Source organism: Globicephala melas, chromosome 9 (genome assembly GCF_963455315.2).
Source record: "Globicephala melas chromosome 9, mGloMel1.2, whole genome shotgun sequence".
NCBI lineage: Eukaryota > Metazoa > Chordata > Mammalia > Artiodactyla > Delphinidae > Globicephala > Globicephala melas.
This window is the reverse complement of record NC_083322.1, coordinates 85,573,955-85,593,604: the sequence shown is the minus strand read 5'-3', so window position 1 is coordinate 85,593,604 and position 19,650 is coordinate 85,573,955. Positions and strand designations below refer to the sequence as shown.

Here is a 19,650-nt window from a genome sequence, read left to right as displayed (position 1 = left end):
ATCAGGCAGAGTGTCTGCATGTGAGTAGCCCACATTCTGGTTTGGGAAACAGAAATGGAAACAAAGAGTCATACTATAATTTGCTACCTGCTTTAATAGTTCTCTGACAGCACCAAGGCAGAGATGACCATTCTGCTTTGAGAAGGTGGGAGAGCTCCTCAAAGGTGGTGATTCTTGATTTGAGGGATGAGCCTGAGTGCTCAGGGGTGAAGCCAGGGAAGATAAATTCTTTTTTTTAAAAATAAATTTATTTATTTTATTTTATTTATTTTTGGCTATGTTGGGTCTTCGTTGCAGTGCACATGCTTCTCATTGTGGTGGCTTCTCTTGTTGCAGAGCATGGGCTCTAGGCAAGCGGGCTTCAGCAGTTGTGGCACGCAGGCTCAGTTATTGTGGCACACGGGCTTAGTTGCTCCGCGGCAGGTGGGATCTTCCCGGACCAGGGATCGAACTCGTGTCCCTTGTATTGGCAGGCAAATTCTTAACCACTGCGCCACCAGGGAAGTCCCAGGGAAGGTAATTTTAAGCAGAAGAAGCAAAGTGTGCAAAAGCTCCAATGTGTGTGTGGTTGACATGCAGGCTTTGTGGTGGACAGGGAGGCTGGAAAGGTTGGCTGGAGAGCGATTGTAACAGCAGTAACATGTGAATGTGAAATTCGGAGGGAAACCATGTTTTGCTACAGCTCCGAATTTTAGAATTGGAAGGGATCTTAGTGATTGTGCAGGTTAACCTCACAGAGGCTCAGGGTGCTTAATGACATGTTCATGGCAGGACCAGAAGCAATCTGTCGGGAGGGGAAAATATTTCCCACTTCCCCTTTTAGTTCTTTTGGCTGGTTGAATAATTAAAATGACATAAGACAGATTAACAGGAGAAAAAAAAAGAAATTTAATTATGAACATACAGGGAATCCACAGGAAATTCTAAAGAACCAAGTAAAATGAGGTATATATGTCATCCTGGACCAAGGAGAAGGGAGTAGGGGTCTGGGACTTCAAAAGTAAAGAAGTAAATTCATAGGAAGAATGAAGAGAGCAAATGTTTAGTATCAATAAATAAATGTTTGCTGGGCCAAACCAACAATGGGACACAAAGGGGAATTTTAGTAGACTTTGCTAGGTTCCTCCCTTGTCTACCACACCTAGTTCATATTATACTATAGATACCTCTGGTGATTGTTCTTTCCTGGAATAGGCCCTCTATCTAAATTCTTTCAGGCAGTTAAGTGAGAGTTGCAAAGAAAAATTTCCCGAGTCTTCTGTTCCTTCCTCACGCCAAGAGACACATTTTGGTTTGGTAAATTTTGCTTCCCTACCAATATCTCCCAACACTAGGACTTCTGCTCCTTTCTCTGAATCTTCCAACCATGACTCCTAGCACCAGCCTGGAAATTTGATCCTCTAAAGCCTGGAAATTGGGTCTTTCAGAGCTCAACCTGGAAGTCACGGTATAGAGTTTAGACATGTGTGTCTACTCATGAGTGTTATGCTAATGGACAAATATTTTATATATATATATATGTATATAGTTATCACAGTTCAAAGACTGCTTAAAGGGGAATGTGTTGGTTTTCCATTGCTACTGTAACAAAGTACCTTAAATTTGGTGATTTATACACATTTATATATTTTCTTATGGTTCTGGAGGCCAAAAGCCAAAATCATTTTCACTGGGCTAAACTCAGTGTGTCAGCAAGGCTGGTTTCTTCCAGAGGCTGCACACCTTCCTTGGCTGTGACTGCATCACACCAATCCCTGCTGCTGTTGCCACATTGCCTTCTTTTTTCTTTTTTAAAAAAATTAATTTATTTATTTTTGGCTGCGTTGGGTCTTTGTTGCTGTGCGTAGGCTTTCTCTAGTTGCGGCAAACAGGGGCCTACTCTTCGCTGCAGTGTGCAGGCTTCTAATCATTGTGGTGGCTTCTCTTGTTGCGGAGCACGGGCTCTAGGTGCACGGGCTTCAGTAGTTGTGGCACAAAGGCTCAGTAATTGTGGCGCACGGGCTTAGTTGCTCCATGGCATGTGGGCTCTTCCCAGACTCTAGGCATGTGGGCTTCAGTAGTTGTAGCACGTGGGCTCAGTAGTTGTGGCCCACGGGCTGTAGAGCACAGGCTCAGCTGCTCCGCGGCATGTGGGATCTTCCCGGACCAGGGATCGAACCCGTGTCCCCTGCATTGGCAGGCAGATTCTTAACCACTGCACCACCAGGGAAGTGCCTTGCCTTCTTCTCTCTTTGACCTTCTACCCTCCCTCTTCTAAGGACCCTTGTGATTACATTCAGGGCCCACCTGGATAATCCAGGCTAAGCTCCCCATCTTAAGATCCTTGATGACATGTGTAAGTCTCTTTTGCCACATAGGTAACATTCACAGATTCTGGGGCTTAGGAGGTGAATATTTTCTGGGGAAGAGAGGATTCTTCAGTTTACCACAGAGAGCAGTATTCTTTGTTCTTGAATTGGAAGCAGATTACACACACCTCTTTGTGGCTGGAGATTTGGGAATTTAGGGGTAGATGGGAAGGACTGGGACAAGTAACCCTCATTAGTTGCTCAGCCTCTAGACAATCAGATACCAGAGGGGTTTGGGGGGAAGCAGGCCAGAAGAAGTCTTTTCTCTCCCTGCCCATAATACATGCCATCCAAGTTGAATTAACATTGTGCTGGAAATGTGGTTGGCAATTTAAAAAGGGTTAAGGGACTCCCGAAAATTTTTTCGCTGGATCACTGATGGTAGAGCCACGTGACTAGCTGAGTAAACTTTTTTACAGATGCGGGAGGTTCATAGTTTTTGATTCTGGATTGGCTGTGTGTACAGTTCGGGACATGCTGAAGACTGTTCTGAGTCTTTTACCCTTAGACCCAGGTAAAAAGCCCTGTGCTTGAGAGCCCACTCTGGCCTCCTCTGGCTGCACCTCTCCTCGGGTGTGCCACAGGGACCTGTCTAAATGCTCTCCAGGTACCCAGGAATTTGGAGTCCTGCCAAAATGCTCCCAAGCTTGCTTCCAGGGCGTGCACGAACCTCTTCCCCATGTCCATCCTCCTGAGGTCAGGCAGCAAGGCCCATGGGTGGCCAAGGGGTGGCTCTTTGGGGAATGGAAGGAACTTAGATATGGGGAAGGGTTCATATGGGTAAGCTCCAGGCCATCACGGTACAGAGCAAAGCTCTGGAGCTGATATCACGGACTAAAGGCCAGCTCTCCCAGACGGATGGCCAGGGTCTGGTGGAGAACTCTGGGGAGGCTGAGAGCTCTAAAGAACCTGGGCTTCCTTGTCTTTATGTACTTTGTCAGGGTAGGAGGATCAAATATGTTTTACTTAACCATGTGTCAGCTTGATTTATGACTTTTAAATAATTAGATATGTAGGATATGTCTCTTGTTAATACTCTTGCCTTGGGCTCTGTATATGCTAGTGGCAGGTCTGGCCAGAGCTACACTCACTGCTATGAATAGCAACGCCTAAATCAGAGGTACCCCACACATTGCACAAAGCAGTGCAATGAAAGTATAATGTGAAGGAATCAAGTCAAGTTTCTTTGGGCAGCAAACTGAATGTAAAAAGAAGTTCAATTAATCCAACAAGTCATTAGGAAAGTATCTATCTTAGGGCCCAACCTTCATAAGATAGAATATTTAGTTAGCTAGGGTGAAGAGGATAAATAAGACTTAATGCCTTCAACATTAACAGTCAGTTTCTGGTGTTTAGATTTTGGAAAATATTTGATTCTATATTCTAAATTCCAATCTTTTGTTGTAACTGTACAGTTCAGTTGCATGGGAACCCAAAATAACATTAGCAAAAAAGTACGAGAACAAAGAATGAGTGATATTTCACAATCAGTGTGCCCAGAAGACTTCCCTCAAGTCATATTCTTTGAACCACTTAGGTGTAGGAGGGCTCCTCTCTCATTGGAAAAAACCACGGCGGGTCTTCCCATATTCTTCTGGTTAATTTGTCAGTGGATTCCTCCTGACAGTCTAATAAGGATTAAAAATTGAAGTCTATATTCAACACAAGCAGTGTTTTTAAAGTTAAAACTGGTGTTTTAAAAGTTAAATGAAGAATAAACTCAAATATAAAAGTTCAAAAAACCCCTGGAAATCTAATAATTTTTCTTAATCACAAAATACATATGTATTGGTGACTTTGGTTTCCTCTTTCACTTTTCCTTTTTAAATGCATCTAAAGTTTCATGATTAAAAATAGTCTAACACAGAGGTCAGCAAACTTTTGGTAAAAGGTCAGATAGTAAATATTTTAGGCTTTGTGGGTCATATGTCTCTGTTGCAACAACTCAGCTCTGCCCCCTGCAGTGCAAAAGTAGTCAGGTGATATGTAAATAAGTTAATGTGGCTTTATGTCAATAAAACTTTTTTATGAACCCTGAAATTTGAACCTTACGTAATTTTCAGGTATTGCAAAATATTATTTTTGATTTTTTTCCCCCAACATGTAAAACTGTAAAAAAGTCATTCTTAGCTCACAGGCCATACAAAAACAGGTGGCAACCTAAAACTATAAAACTACTGAAGAAAACAGAAGAAAAACATGACATTTGACTTGGCAATGATTTCTTAGATATGAGAGTAGAAGCACAGGAAACAAAAGTAAGAATAGACAAATGGGTCTCTATCAAACAAACTTCAGTGCATCAAGGACACAGCTAATGGAGTGAAAAGGCAACCTATGGAATGGAAGAAAATATTTGCACATCATACCCAGAATATAAAAAGAATCATATAACTCAACAACAAAAAATCAAATAACTCAATTTAAAAATGGGCAAAGGACTTCAATAGACATTTCTCTAAAGATGATATATAAATGGCCAGCAAGTATACAAAAAGATGTTCAAGATTCCTAATCATCAGAGAAATACAAATCAAAATCACAATGAGATATCACCTCATACCCATTAGGATGGCTAATATCTAGAAAACAGAAAATGACAAGTGTTGATGAGGATATGGAGACATTGAAACACTTGTTTGGTGTTGGTGGAATTGTAAAATGATGTAGCCACTATGGAAAGTATTGAAAATTTAATAAACGGAAACCTCAATTAAATAGAGTTGGGAGAGCAGAAGGGAGAGCTCTCTCACCCTGCAATGATAGTAGAGCTCAACAGGAAGAAGGAAGACTCTACTTTCTACTTTCCTGACAAGGATTCAGCCAATGAGAAGTCATGGACTCTCTGTTTACTGAGCCCTCCCAACTTCCTTTTCTCCTCTATAAAAGTGTGCTCCTTCCCTTGCTATACGGAGACTTGCACATGGCTCACCATGGTTGCAGACCCTGAACTGCAGTTCTCTGCTGATACCAAGTCCATCTTTGCTGGAGAAATATCTGGCAGTCTATTTGTTTCAGATCAATAAAGCAGTATTGAGGTTCCTCAAAAAAGAGAATTGCCATATGATCTAGCAATCCCACCTCTGGGTATATGTTTGAAAAAATGGGAGGCAGGGTCTTGAAGAGAGATTTGCACACGCATGTTCATAGCAGCACCATTCACAGTAGTTAAGAGGTGGAAGCAACCCAAATGTCCATTGATGGATGAATGGATAAATAAAATATGGCAAATGGAATATTATTCAGCCTTAAAGAAAGGAAGAAAATCTTGTCACGTGCTGCAATACAACATGGATGAACCTTGAGAAGATTACGCTAAGAGAAGTCAGTCACAAAAAAAACAAATACTGGATAATTCCATTTGGATGAGGTATTTAAATAGTCAAATCCACATAAACAGGAAATAGAATGGTGGTTACCAAGGCCAGGGGGTAGGGGAAGAAGGGGTATTGTTTAATGGGTATAGAGTTTTAGATTGGCAAGATGAAAAAATTCTGGAGATCTGTTTCCCAACAATGTGAATATACTTAATGCTACTGAACTGTGCATTGAAAATTTACCACCTTAACCATTTTTATGTTATGTGTTTTTTACCCCAATACAAGAAGTGAAAAAGTATCACTATAATATACATGTTGAGGACTTTATATTCTGAAAAAAAAAATAGTTTGAATCAAAAACAAAACAAACCAGGGGGCAGGCGAGATTTGGCCCTCAGGTCAAATTTTCCTGACCATTGGCCTAATGTAATCCAACTCCCCCTGTAATCAGCATGCTGTCTTCACATATTTTCCCCCCAAATCTTGAGTCACCAAATGTTACGACTGCAAGTGGCCACGGAAACTCAGTCATTTTGGAGGGTAGGAGTGGGGGCCTGGTGAGGTGGGACGGGTATTTTCCAAGGTCGAAGAGGTAGTTAATGGCAGAGCACTGATTTAGAAGTTAGCTGCCTTATTGCTTTTCGGAGTTATCTATAGATTGCTAATGATCATGCAAATAAATTTTGATTTAACTGGAGGTGAACTCAGTAGTTAACTGAATTCCACAGGTGCTGCTATAAATACACATTGAATTGAAGCCCTCTAGTAAGTAGTCATGCTGTGCTCTAGTCCTCTGTGCCTTTTGGCCTGGAGCTGGGAGAGGAAAGGACAGTACTGATTGCAGAACTCACTTTACAGATGAGCTGTTGTGCTAAAATTGGTTTATATGTGGTTTCCCAGAAGTAATTTAACTAACATTTTGTGAAGTATTTAAAATAAGCTCATTTGGGACTTCCCTGGCAGTCCAGTGGTTGGAATTTCACCTTCCAATGCAGGGGTTGCGGGTTCGATGCCTGATTGGGGAGCTGGGATCCCACATGCCTCGCAGCCCCCCCAAAAAAAGAAAAACCCAAAACATAAAACAGAAGCAATGTTGTAACAAATTCAATTAAGACTTTAAAAAATGGTCCACATCGAAAAAATCTTAAAAAAAATAAATAAAATAAGCTCATTTAATACTAGTCTCCACAAATGTTACCTTGGCCACCAGCCACTTTAAGGGAACTGTGTAAATTTGCCCCTCTTCTTTACAGCATTAATTAACATTTAAAAATGAAGTAATGTTAAAACAAATTCAACTGAGTAAATTTTAAAGATCTTATAGGCTTTTTTCAATGATACATGAATTGGGCAGCATCTCATTTAGCAGATAGAAAGAAGCTCCAATGAGTTGTACAAAATGAAAGACCTTTACAGGCAGAAGGGAGTGGACCAGGAAGTTAAAATAGCAGAAAGTGGATTGGTTGTGACAGGTCACTTTCCTTTAGGGGATGGCACGGGCCTATCAGGCCGATTAACTAGTGCTGACCAGGTGATTCCTGATTGACTGACTTAAGATTCCTATTCTGGGAGAGGGTGACATTCTGAGTCTCCATTTGGTGATGTGGAGCTTAGCATAAGTGACTCCATTTTAGGCCTGTTGTTTTAACAGTGACAGTTTAAAAGACAAACAGTTATATGCTGAATGCCTGACTTCCTAGGGGTGGCGTAAGAAGGAAGGACAAATAAAACCCAGTTCAGCAGGTCAGGATCTAAAATTAAACCATGAGTGAAAGGCACAGTGTTCATTCTGCTCTGTACTGCGAAGCAGGGCAAGCTAGAGGTTTTACCTGGAGTGATAGAAATTGTTTTACTAAACAGCTTTTCATTGTCTAGAAAAATTAAGCTTTGGAAGTCAAGTAGAAATTACAACACAATCCATAAAGTTTATGTAGTAAACTACATAAAAGTTTATGTTTAGAAAGCATAAACATTAATTAATACAGCTTCAATTATAATCTCTGTGTTGTACTAAAAGGTTACTACTATTCATTCCTCCTAGACTTTCCTGGTCTACATAAATGTGCTTATCAAAAGCACCTGGTCTCAGTGAAAAACAAGCTGTAAACATTTGTCTCCATTTATCTGTAAGTTTGTAGAGAAGAGTTATCAAGCGAACGTTTCAAATTGCTTCTTAAACAACATAATAAGCGAATGCAATGCATGAGCCTAGGCAGTTAATAAGCCTAGTTCAGGAAAAAAAGGCTATAAAAGTCATTCTTGGGACAATCACACAAACTTGAAACTGGACTGAACATTAAATGGTATAAGGGAATTGTTTCCTTAGGTGTGCTAACGGTATTGTGATTGAGGCGAACGTCCTTTCTTTAGAAGAGGCAGGCTGAAATATTTAGGGGTGATTGATTTTGTTGTCTGCAATTTATTCAAACGGTGTAACAAAAAGGCATCTCTATTTTCTGTAGGTTTGAAAATCATCATAAAGAATTGCGGTGAGGGGAACAGAGGGCATCTTTTTAAAGTTCCTTAGCCAAGAGCATTGTGAAGACCTCCTGAGCTAACAGTAGCTTCAATTTACAGTTTGGGTTTGTAGCGCTGTGTCTTTTTTTTCCTGTTGCACCTGAGGTACCACTGAGTGAGTGCAGTCTCAGCCCAGCCCACGAGCAAGCAAGCAGCTCTTAATTACACTTAATAAGATTCAGCAACAGCTGCAAGCTACCCTGAGGGGGTGAAAGTCCATACCTGGCATAATCTTCTTTACATTCCTACGCTATTACACTGGCACGGTCACTTTCAAATTGCAAAACAGTTCGGTTTGCATTTTCCACCAGTCCTATCTGCATTCGCAGTCCCAGAAAGAGGGCATTTCTTTCTGGCCCGTGGACACACCCCCGAGGACTCTTATAGAGGAATCTCTTTGCCCAGCCACCCATTATTGCATTCTATTTCCATCTGTCTATTCTTAAATTACTTATTGAAACAGTAAATTTCATCCTGTAGTTCAAAAAGGAAAACCTGGGAAAAGCTGGTAATCATAATTTGGTGCTCTGTTGTCATCATCCTGAGATTTTTTTAAAACAAATTTAGATGAGAACTGTGTATACCAGAAAGCTGTGACATCTTTTTAATAATGAGCACAGACCGTGACAAGGCAATGCTTGCCATGAATATTCAATACCTACTGTACAGACTTCAAATTAGTTTGGTTTCTTCGCTACGAGGCTCGTGGCACCATAGGTTGTAAGTATCCTGCTACCAGGTGCTGGTCTACTACGATCACGCAGGCTACGAGAGGCCCCCAAGATCCCATTTAATTTTAGCAATTAGGGAGGGTGTTCTAGAAGCTGTTCACGCGATCTGAAATTTAGCTTCTGGGTCTAGGACAGGACAGCAAATTTGGTGTCAGAAGGGCTCGCGCAGAGTGCGAGAGAGGCATGGGCCCGGCTAGGAAGGGCGAAACGTGCCGCGGCGCCGCCAACAAGGCCTCGGAGCTGGGGCCTGGGAGGGGTGGGCGGCCATCTTGATAAAGGCCTGAGCGGCGGACGGCGCGGGGCTGACGCTGGCGGGGCTGCCAGATTCGAAGGACACAATGAGTGAGTGACCGGGCAACGTGGAGCGGAATCTAGCTCGGCCAGGGCCCCGCGCGGCGTGGGGGCGCCCAGTGGGCCTCGGATGCGGCGCCGGCTCGTCCCCAGGATGGTGAGGCGGCGAGCGCTGAGGCGCTGCCTGCAGCTGTTAACGCCCTCGGCGGAGCCGGCGCTGCGGGGCCGGGGGCGGAGGAACCCGGGCGCCGGCCACCGTCGCCCTTTCCGCTGCGCTGGGGCGCTGTGTCCGGCGGCGCTGTGGCCCGTGGCCGAAGAGCAGCAGCAGAGGCGGCGGCGGCGCGCGCGCCTGACCGACCATCGCGTCAGGTGAGCCCACGCTCCGTGCCCGCTTCCCTGCCTCCCTGCCCCCCCCCACCCCCCGCTAGCGCCCGCCTCCCTGCCCCCCCTCCCCTCCAGCGCCTTTCTTTCGCCCGGCTCCGCTTTCTTCCTCTCGGTCTCTGGGTGGAACGGTCCGCACTCCCCAGCTTGGGGCTGCTTGGACTCTTCCGGGAGTAGAGCGGAATGTGGGTGGGTCCCTGCTCCCGAGCCCTGCCTCATCTCGGAGATGCTGCACTTGTGAGTGGCAGGGATTCGTTTGAATTTCCGCACCTCACGAGGTGCGGAGCCCGCATCTCTGAGGCTGCCTGGATGAAGAGCCACATGATTTTTTTCGCTTGGGAGAGTAGCCGTCTCTGGGATTTGTTATAAGTCCAATCTCCTCTGCAAATCACGAGGTTGCATCTTCACCGATTGGAATACATGTGGGTGTATTTTTTGGTTGTACGTAAATGAGTGGGTGGACAACTTCCTTGGAGCAATTTATTTCTGCTTCACCTGTAGTATTTATTTCTAAAAATCCGTTCTACCAGGTTTCTCCCGTTTTATCTTGAAAACTAACCATGGAATGGAAATGAAGAGCGAAAGATTGGAGCAAGGTGCAGCGAGGTGGTGGAAGCCGGCGCTTTCTTGAGTTTTCTGTTCGGTGGTCGTTTGTTTCTCAAATTGAATATTATTGCAGGCTTTTCAGACCAGGTATTCAGATAGTTTTTTTATTTTTCAGCTGTAATCCTGGTAGTTGAGATAAATACGCTTATACAGGCTCCTGAGTCTGAGATGCATCACATCTCAGTTGAACCTGGAAAATATTGAGTATGAGAAAAGTTAACCTTCAAAAAGTAGCTAGGTTTTTGGCCTTGTCTTTACTGCAGTTGTTCTATATATGTTGTAATATGACTCACCTGGTTTACTTTGGCTAATTAGCATCAAGTGTTTGCTATTTGATAATTCTAATTAAGTTAATGAGAAAGTCATTCCTGAGATACAGCTGTCTGGAAATTAAGAAATAATTTCCATCTTTGTTAAGAATGGATATCTAGCAGTTCCATTTCTATTTTCAGTTTCACTGGTTTTGATTTAGCCGCAGACGTCGATATCATTTAGAAAGAAGTTATGTAATCTTTAAAAAGATTACCTATTTCCCACAGTAGTCTGATTTTGTTGCAAGAAAATTTAGATCTGCTGGAGAAGAAATTTAGGGCCTGTTTAAAATGTAAGAGAGATATTGATTTCAATTCAAACTGTTAGTTAACTGAAGATATTGTCGCAATTTTCAGATTTTATTTCATTACATTCTGCAGGGTTTCCTGCTGCAAGAATTTCATGTCTCCAAGGGATGAAAATAGTGTATTTCTCATACTCTTATCTTCCTTCACAATTTCAAATTGTACAGATTTCATATTGCAAAATTTAATTTTTAAATTATTCAATTACAACTGACTGATATTTTAATATAAGCATTCCGTCATCGGGTTTGGGTTTTGGTTATGCTTTAGATGATACAGTCATCCTGTATGAAAAGAGTATTATGTTACTTTGAGTATTAGTGAGCTTGGGAAATCGGGGAAATTTTTAAGAACATGTTGTCCGTGTTTGACAAAGTACTATTTGCCTTTAATTGTGTTGTTTTATTCTGCTTTTTCATTGTAGTGGTAGATAGCTGTAGCTATGTTACCGGGTTGGCGTGGGTAGTGTCAAAATAGCTTCAACCGAGGAGGTCACCGAAAGACCCGGACCAGCAATCTCGGTCCTTGTGATAGCATGCAAAGAATTGCAGACTACCACTTAGGGCTTAAGCACAACGCAGAGTTTTATTAAAGCATAATTACACTCTCAGAGGGAGAGCGGGCTGTTTCTAAGAAGTGAAGCCAGGAGCTCTTGTGCAGGCTTAAGGGTGTTTCTAAGGAGCGCTCTGCGAGGAGGCGGGGCGCAATCGTGGGTGAGTGACAGGAGGTCATTATTTGATTGACAGCCCCGAGCTAGGTAACAAGTTCCTTATTGCGCATGCCCTTACCCTTGATTCGCTAAGAAAAGCCCAAGGGGGATGGCAAAACCACCTGCAGATTTTATTATAATGATGGTATAACGAGTTTGGTTTACTCTAGGTTACACGCCTGTCTAGTCTGGGCACGCACAGCCCGGGGAAGTCTCCTTGTGTTACTGTGCTCCCTCTTTATCAGGATAAATTGCTCGCCACAACACCATAGTTTCCCCCGTTCTGGGTGGAGTCAGGGGAGGGTCGTCAGATGGTCGGGGTGTAATTCCACTAGTCCCCTCTTTTCGCCACTGTCACCTCCTTGCTGCTAATGTCTAACTACCTAACAGATATAGTGGGTTTTTCCATTCCATTCTGCTCTTTTTTTTGTAAATTAGAATATGGCTGTAGCTGAAGGACTGTGTTGATCTGGGCATTTTAGATTGAAATGCATACAAATAAAAAATGTTTTCGTTGAAGTATTACTAGGGAAATGGATTGAGCACATAATTAATGGTTAACGAGCACCTTTATCCTGAAGGCCTGTGAGGGCATATGTAAAACTGGCATTAAAAAATCACCCATGTGATTTCCAGCATGAGAGTCAAGTAATGTGCTATTCTAACTGCTAGAATACCAAAAAATTCTACCTATCTATATCTATAGAGCTTTCATTGACTTGTCTTTTGAATTTAATAAGCATTTATTGTGTATTTAAATTTTTTAATACTTTATTTTTAACATCTTTATTGGAGTATAATTGCTTTACAATGGTTTGTTAGTTTCTACCTTATAACAAAGTAAATATTTTATTAACAGACTTTTGTGATAGATTATGTATGAACTCATATATCCCCAGGGGCAGTCTTGTTATGTCAGAGATAGTCTTTTGCCAACTCAGCTGGTTAAATAATGTATTATAACTTTATAATTTACAAAGCTCTTTCAAGTATTCTTGTATATATTTATATTTACTTTGGTTTTAGAGACGTACAATATGTGAGATTATTAATGCCCTTCCACCTATGAGGGAAACAGGAAACTGAGAGCCTGGGAGATTTTAGTAATTTACCCAGGGTTCCTTAGCACAACAGCCCTGGCCTCTGGCCCAGTACGTGTATACACAGCTGCTGCTTATTAGAAAGAGGGTGGTACCAACTGAAGCCAAGGTAATAGTGGTTGGGATCAGCAAACTTTGGTCAGCATCACAGCCATAAGTTGCAGCCCTAAACCTGTTGGGTGTGAATGGTAAGTACCATTGGCTATGGGGGCACAGGGCTGACATCTAGATGGATCAGCATAAATTCAGAAATGATTGAAAATCAACTCAGTATACGCCTGCTACCTAGAACAATTCACCTTTCCCCTTGGGGGCAGTAGATTTTCCTGTTTATCTAATTTGAGGGCCTTCCCAGATTTAAGGGACAGTAAAAAATGCCTGTAGACTTCTGTGCTCCTCTGTAATCTCTCTCAGTTATAAGAATGAAATGGTCAGAATATAGGAAAACCAAGCTTCCTCATTGTTCTGGCACCCCTTAAAATGGGCAGACACTTGATTTGCTTACAAAAGATCCTGTTGCTAGGAAAACTGGATGACAGAATAATTTGTTTTGAAAGTTGTTTTCTGTATTTTGAAGGTCTTTCAAACTACAAAGATGTTCGTTTTCTTTTCAAGTTACTGTGTTCATTCCTTTGGCTTCTTTAGAGAGTTAATGCAAAGTACTACTATCTGTATTGTGTTATTCTGTGGTTGAAGTAACTAATGATGGTTTAAAGAATTTCTGAGCTCGAAGTTCTTTTTTAAACTTGAGGCTAGTTTATCTGTTTATGAGCTAAACTAAGTGAAATACCCACCATGAGGTGAAATATATCATTTATCTCCCCATGCTGACCACATGCTCTGTTGGTTCTAAGTGTTTCTAGGCATAATTCAGGTGAGAATATGGCTAATCAGCAGTCCAGGCTCCATCACCAGACAGAGCTGGACCCTTGGAGTGCCATGTACCTCTCTGCCCTGACTTGCTTCTCCTGTAAAAGAAAGGGGTCACAGTATGATGACTTGGGTCATGGAGTGTTCAAGTTAGAAAGGACCTTTGTATGCGGCTGGTCCAACCCCTTAACTTACAGATTTCCTGTTTCTACTTTTTTTTTTTTTTTTTGGCTGCGTTGGGTCTTTGCTGCTGTGCACAGGCTTTGTCTAGTTGCGGCGAGCGGGAGCTACTCTTCATTGTGGTGCGCGGGCTTCTCATTGCGGTGGCTTCTCGTTGCGGAGCACGGGCTCTAGGGCGCGCTGGCTTCAGTAGTTGTGGCTCGCGGGCTCTAGAGCACAGGCTCAGTAGTTGTGGGACAGGGGCTTAGTTGCTCTGCTGCATGTGGGATCTTCCTGGACGAGGGCTCGAACCTGTGTCCCCTGCACTGGCAGGCAGATTCTTAGCTACTGTGCCACTAGGGAAGTCTCTCGTATTTCTACTCTTGCAAGAGTTTTTAGCCTCTCATGATGCCACAAAAGTGAAACGTCAAAATTAAATGTTTCCACCATTTCACAGAGATGAGGTACAGATCTTCCTGACTTACGATGGGGTTACATCTTCATAAACATGACTGAAGTTGAAAAGATCATAATTTGAAAATGCATTTAATACACCTAATCTATCGGACATCATAGCTTAGCCTACTTTAAGCATGCTCCGAACACTTACATTAGTCTACAGTCTGACACAAAGCCTGTTTTATAGGAAAGTGTTGTATATCCCATGTACTTTATTGAATACTATAGTAAAAGTGAAAAACAGAATGCTTGTAAGTGTATGGGTCGTTTACCCTGGTGATTGCTAGCCAGCGACCCCAGTCACCCACTGGGACCTGTGACTTGCTGCCTCTGCCCAGCAAGGGAAGAGAGTATCTTTTGGTTCACATATTACTAGCCCGGGAAAAGATCAAAATTCACAGTTCGAAGTAGTGTTTCTACTGAATGCATATCGCTTTTGCACCATTGTAAAGTCAAAAAATCATAATTTGGACCATTGTAAGTCGGGGACCGTTCGTACTTTAAAATTCTTACTTGAAAGTCCATTCCTTTCTTATTCTTTCCTCATATAGTGTCTCAATTTTATATGTAGACAAACTGTCCATCGTGTGTAAATGTATGCGTGCCTTTCGGAGCCCATGTTTTAACTGGGTGAATGTGAATGCTGGAGCGTGTATCGAATATCATCACAGAAGAGTTTGACATAAACGTCTGATGTTCTCGGCAACATTCTCTTGGTTAAGCACGATTATGTAGAGCTTTATAATTTCTTTTTGCTTAGCTGCCCAAATATCTTAAAATCATACTTTATAATAAAGCTCATCTCCAATTTAGTATACACTGCCCACATTTTGTTGAAGGCATTACTATGCATATATATGGTACCCTGAGGCTGCAGAGTGATCAATCTTTCAGGTTTTCCCAGAACTGAGGGCATTCCCAGGATATAGGACTTTCAGTGCTAAAACTGGGAAAGCCCCGAGGTGTTGATCCTCTTACCTGAAAGTCTCTTCATTGGACTTGATTAAAAATTCTTCCAGCTGGAAGGATAAAATGCCAGGTGGTTATATGCTGGATGAACTCAAAGGCATCTTTTCAAGGCAAGGAAAATATCTTCAAGGCCCCATGTATATTTTCTGTTTATATGACTGAAATATAGGACTAATTTATTATTCTTTTCTGTGTAATTTTAAATGAAAATAATTTAGCAATTAAATAGGATAGTTACATCATTTGAAATCGCCGTGTAATATTAAAAGGGCAATTATAGGGCTTCCCTGGTGGCGCAGTGGTTAAGAATCTACCTGCCAATGCAGGGGACACAGGTTCGAGCCCTGGTCTGGGAAGATCCCACATGCCCCAGAGCAACTAAGCCTGTGTGCCACAACTACTGCACCTGACTCTAGAAGCCCACGAGCCACAACTACTGAATCCCGCGTGCCTAGAGCCTGTGCTCTGCAACAAGAGAAGCCACTGCGATGAGAAGCCCAAGCACCGCAATGAAGAGTAGCCCCTGCTCGCCGCAACGAAGACCCAACACAGCCAAAAAAAAATAAAATAAAATATAAATAAATAAGTACATTTATAAAAAGAAAAATAAGGGAACTGGTATTTATTGAGTGTCTACTAAGTGCTTTTTACTTTGAAAGGGGATAAAAGAGACATTGGAGAAAAAAGACATTGTTGAAAGCAAGAAAGGCTAGCCTTGTCACTGAGACCATACTGTTGGCTGTATGCAACTAACTTTAGAACCTAGGTATCTGTTTAAGATAAATTTATTGGATTTTCCGTGCATATTCAACATGATTAGTGGAAAGAGCATGAATTTTGGAGTCTGATCAACTTGGGTTGGATTTCCAGGTCCAACTGTTAACAGCTTTTTGACTTCAGGTAAATTATTACCCTCTGTGAACCTCTGGTATGTCACGTGTACCTTGAGGGAATGTTGTGAGGATTAAATGAGATAATGAATATGTATAAAATGTCTGACACAAATAGTGCTCAATAAACGATATACCTATAGTAGTCATGTGTGCTGCTCTGTGTACCCATGTTTGGATTAGGAAGGTGCTGTTTTTGGATGGTTACTTTGTGTGTTTTTATAGCTTCCCTAAACTTCCAAGTTATGGTCATTGTATCAGTTAGGATTAGTTTGGGGAGATCCAGAGTTGCAAGGTCCAGGCTTGGTACGTGGCCTCTGTCTGAAGTCCTAGTCGTCTACGCCATTCCTAGAAGTGGCCGTGATACTCATGGCTCAAGATGGCTCCAGACAGCAGGATGCAGGAAGAATCCAGAATGCCTCCCTTTCCTATATAAGACTTCTACTTCGATCGCATCGGCCATCCCTAGCTGGAAGGTGTGGAAATGTAGTCATTAACTGGTGCATAGCTACCCTAAGTAAAACTGGTGTTCTGTTACTGAGGAGAAAAGGGGGATTAGATTTTATGGTAGGCATCTTCTGGTCTCTACCACTTTGTCACCACTTTACCACCATAGAATTCAACTACTGAAGTATTCCCTAAGATTTTTCGATTTTTATCTCCATAATTAGTAGACTTAGAGGGAATGCCCTTTGTTGAATTTTGTCTCATTGTCCTTTGGTTACTTTTGCTTCTCCTGTAATTTTATTCCCAGCAGATTCTCTCAGAAACAATTAACTCTGTCTCAGTGAAGAGTGATTAGGATTTAAGCTCCTGTTCATTTATTCGGTCAATAAATAGTTATTGAGCACTCATGATGTACAGGCTGCTGTGGGTTATTATAGACAATGGCAGTTATTACTGAGTGTGGTTCCTTTTTGTTTGGTTTGGCTTATAGTTGGCATATAGTTGCTTGCAGTAGTACATCCAGTAGTAGATCCTTTGTATTTCTGTAGTGTCCATTGTAACTTCTCCTTTTTCACTTCTTTTTTTCTTTCTGTTTCCTTTTTGGCTGCACCAGGCAGCATGTGGGATCTTAGTTCCCCGACCAGGGATTGAACCCGGGCCCCCTGCATTGGGAGCATGGAGTCTTAACCACTGGACCACCAGGGAAGTCCCTCCTTTTTCATTTCTAATTTTATTGATTTGAGCCCTCTCCCTTTTTTTCTTGGTGAGTCTGGCTAAAGGTTTATCTATTTTGTTTATCTTTTCAAAGAACCAGCTTCAAATTCTTTTATCTTTCTGTTCTTTTATTTGTCTCTATTTTATTTCTGCTCTGATCTTTATGATTTCTTTCCTTCTACTAACTTTGGGTTTTATTCTTCTTTCTTTAGTTGCTTTAGGTGTAAGTTTAGGTTATTTGAGATTTTTCTTGTTTCCTGAGGTAAGACTGTATTGCTATAACTTCCCTCTTAGAACTGCTTTTGCTATGTCGCATAGGTTTTGAATCATCATGTTTTCACTGTCATTTGTCTCTAGGTAGGTATTTTTTGATTTCCTCAGTGATCCATTAGTTGTTTAGTAACAACGTGTTACTAAACGTGTTATTGTTTAGCCTCCACGTGTTTTTTTAGTTTTCTTTCTTTGTGATTAGTTTCTAATCTCATAGCGTTGTGGTCAGAGAAGATGCTTGATATGATTTCAATTTTCTTAGATTTACTGAGGCTCACTTTGTGGCCCAGCATGTGATCAGTCCTGGAGAATGTTCCATGTGCACTCCAGAATGTGTATTCTGCTGCATTTAGATGGAATGTTCTGTAAGTATCAATTAAGTCCATTGGTCGAATGTGTCATTTAAGCCCTCTGATTCCTTATTGATTTTCTGTCGGATGATCTGGATGGTAGTTCTTCTTGCTTCTGGCGTCTGCCCTCCGGTGGGTGAAGTTGGTCCAGGGACTTGTGCAGGCTTCCTGGTGGGAGAGACTGTTGCCTACCTGCTGGTGGGTGGAGCTGGGTCTTGTCCTTCTGGGGGGCAGGGCCGTGTCAAGGGGTGTGTTTACAGGCGGCTGTGGGGTCAGGACGACCTTAAGCAGCATGTCTGCTGATGGGTGGGGCTATGTTCCCACCCTATTGGTTGTTTGGCCTGAGGCGTCCCAGCGCTGGATCCTGCAGGCTGTTGCTGGGGCCGGGTTTCTGTGCCAAAATGGCGACTTCCACGGGAGCTCACGCTGTTGAATATTTCCTGGGGCCTCTGTCACCAGTGTCCTTGCCCTCACAGTGAGCCACAGCCGACCCCGTCTCCCCAGGAGACCCTCCAAGACCCGCAGGTAGGTCTGGCCCAGGCTTCTGTGGACTCACTGCTTTGCCCTGGGTCCCAGTGCACGTGAAACCATGTGTGCACCCTCGAAGAGTAGAGTCTCTGCTTCCCCCGGGACTGTGTGGCTCCTGCACTCAAGCCCCACTGGCCTTCAAAGCCAAATGCTCTGGGGGCTCCTCCTGCCAGTGCCAGACCCCCAGGCTGGGGAGCCTGACATGGGGCTTAGAGCTCTCTCTTCTGTTGAAGACCCTCTGTGATATAGTAATTTTCCAGTTTGTGGGTTGCCCACCTGGCAGGTATGGGATTTGATTATATTGTGAAAGCACCCCTCCTACCGTCTTGTTGTGGCTTCTTCTTTGTCTTTGGGTGTAGAATATCTTTTTTTGTAGGTTCGAGTCTTTTTGTCAATGGTGGTTCAGCAGTTAGTTGTGATTTTGGTGTTTTCGTGAGAGGAGATGAGCTCAAGTCCTTCTGCTCCGCCATCTTGTCTCCTGCCCATGAATTCACAATTTTATATTTGCCCTCCTATCTTTAGTAAAGAAAAGGGTCGTTTTAATACACTGCTAGATTACATAGCTAATGAAACTATTTCAGTTCATTGAAATGTCTGCACAGGGCTTTGCAGGTTAAAATTAAACTGTCCTCCCCTCCCTTCGCATGCAGTACAGATTTCCCTTGAGAATGGTGTTAACCCCACAGGCATTTAGGAGACTGATGGGAGGGCAGGTATGTCCCAAGCATGGGAAGTACACTGGATAATAAATAAAAGAGAGAATGTTCTGTGGGAGTTACGTGCACAACATGCATCGGCAAAGAAAATACTGCTTTGATTTTCCGTGAATTTCATTTTTAACTGAGTTTATTGACTGAACCAGTTTTGCTAAAAAGCTAAAGGAAAGCAAAGCAAACAGTAACTTAATATATAGTACCTAGGAGCACACTATAAAATGGTGTATTTCATCAGTTTTAAGACATTTTATTCCGGTTTTAACACCACCCATGTCAGGATGAATCATACAGTGCATGACATAATTATAGTTGATAACATTTTAACTTAGTGGCACATAAAATAACTGCCATGGTGTCTTAAATTGGTTGAAAATCAGTATAACGTAAAGATCTTCATCAAGTTTTGAACCTCCTTTTTTTTTTGTTTGTTTTTTGCTTTTTGCGGTATGCGGGCCTCTCACTGTTGTGGCCTCTCCCGTTGCGGAGCACAGGCTCCGGACGCACAGGCTCAGCGGCCATGGCTCACGGGCCCAGCCGCTCCGCGGCATGTGGGATCTTCCCGGACCGGGGCACGAACCCGTGTCCCCTGCCTCGGCAGGCAGACTCTCAACCACTGCGCCACCAGGGAAGCCCCACATAAGGAATTTTTTTAAAGGTT

General features: G+C 42.6%; 1 protein-coding gene across 5 annotated transcripts in view; it reads left to right on the top strand.

The window, feature by feature from the left end:
• The window catches only part of NAPEPLD (N-acyl phosphatidylethanolamine phospholipase D), a 94,022-nt gene that overhangs the window by 39,313 nt on the left and 35,059 nt on the right, over window positions 1-19,650 (top strand). The window contains exons 1-2 of one of the 5 annotated variants that reach the window (XM_060304783.1): window positions 9,720-10,010; window positions 10,119-10,281. The exons of 1 other annotated variant lie outside the window; for it this stretch is intronic. Coding sequence is in view for 1 of the 4 variants with exons in the window: in XM_030834318.2 (XP_030690178.1) it covers window positions 9,338-9,576 (239 nt within the window). In the remaining 3 variants the exon portion in view is untranslated. Of the gene's footprint in view, window positions 1-9,133; window positions 9,577-9,719; window positions 10,011-10,118; window positions 10,282-18,187; window positions 18,274-19,650 lie in introns of those variants that run through there. 3 more of the 5 variants (XM_030834318.2, XM_030834319.2, XM_060304784.2) reach the window with 3 other exon arrangements.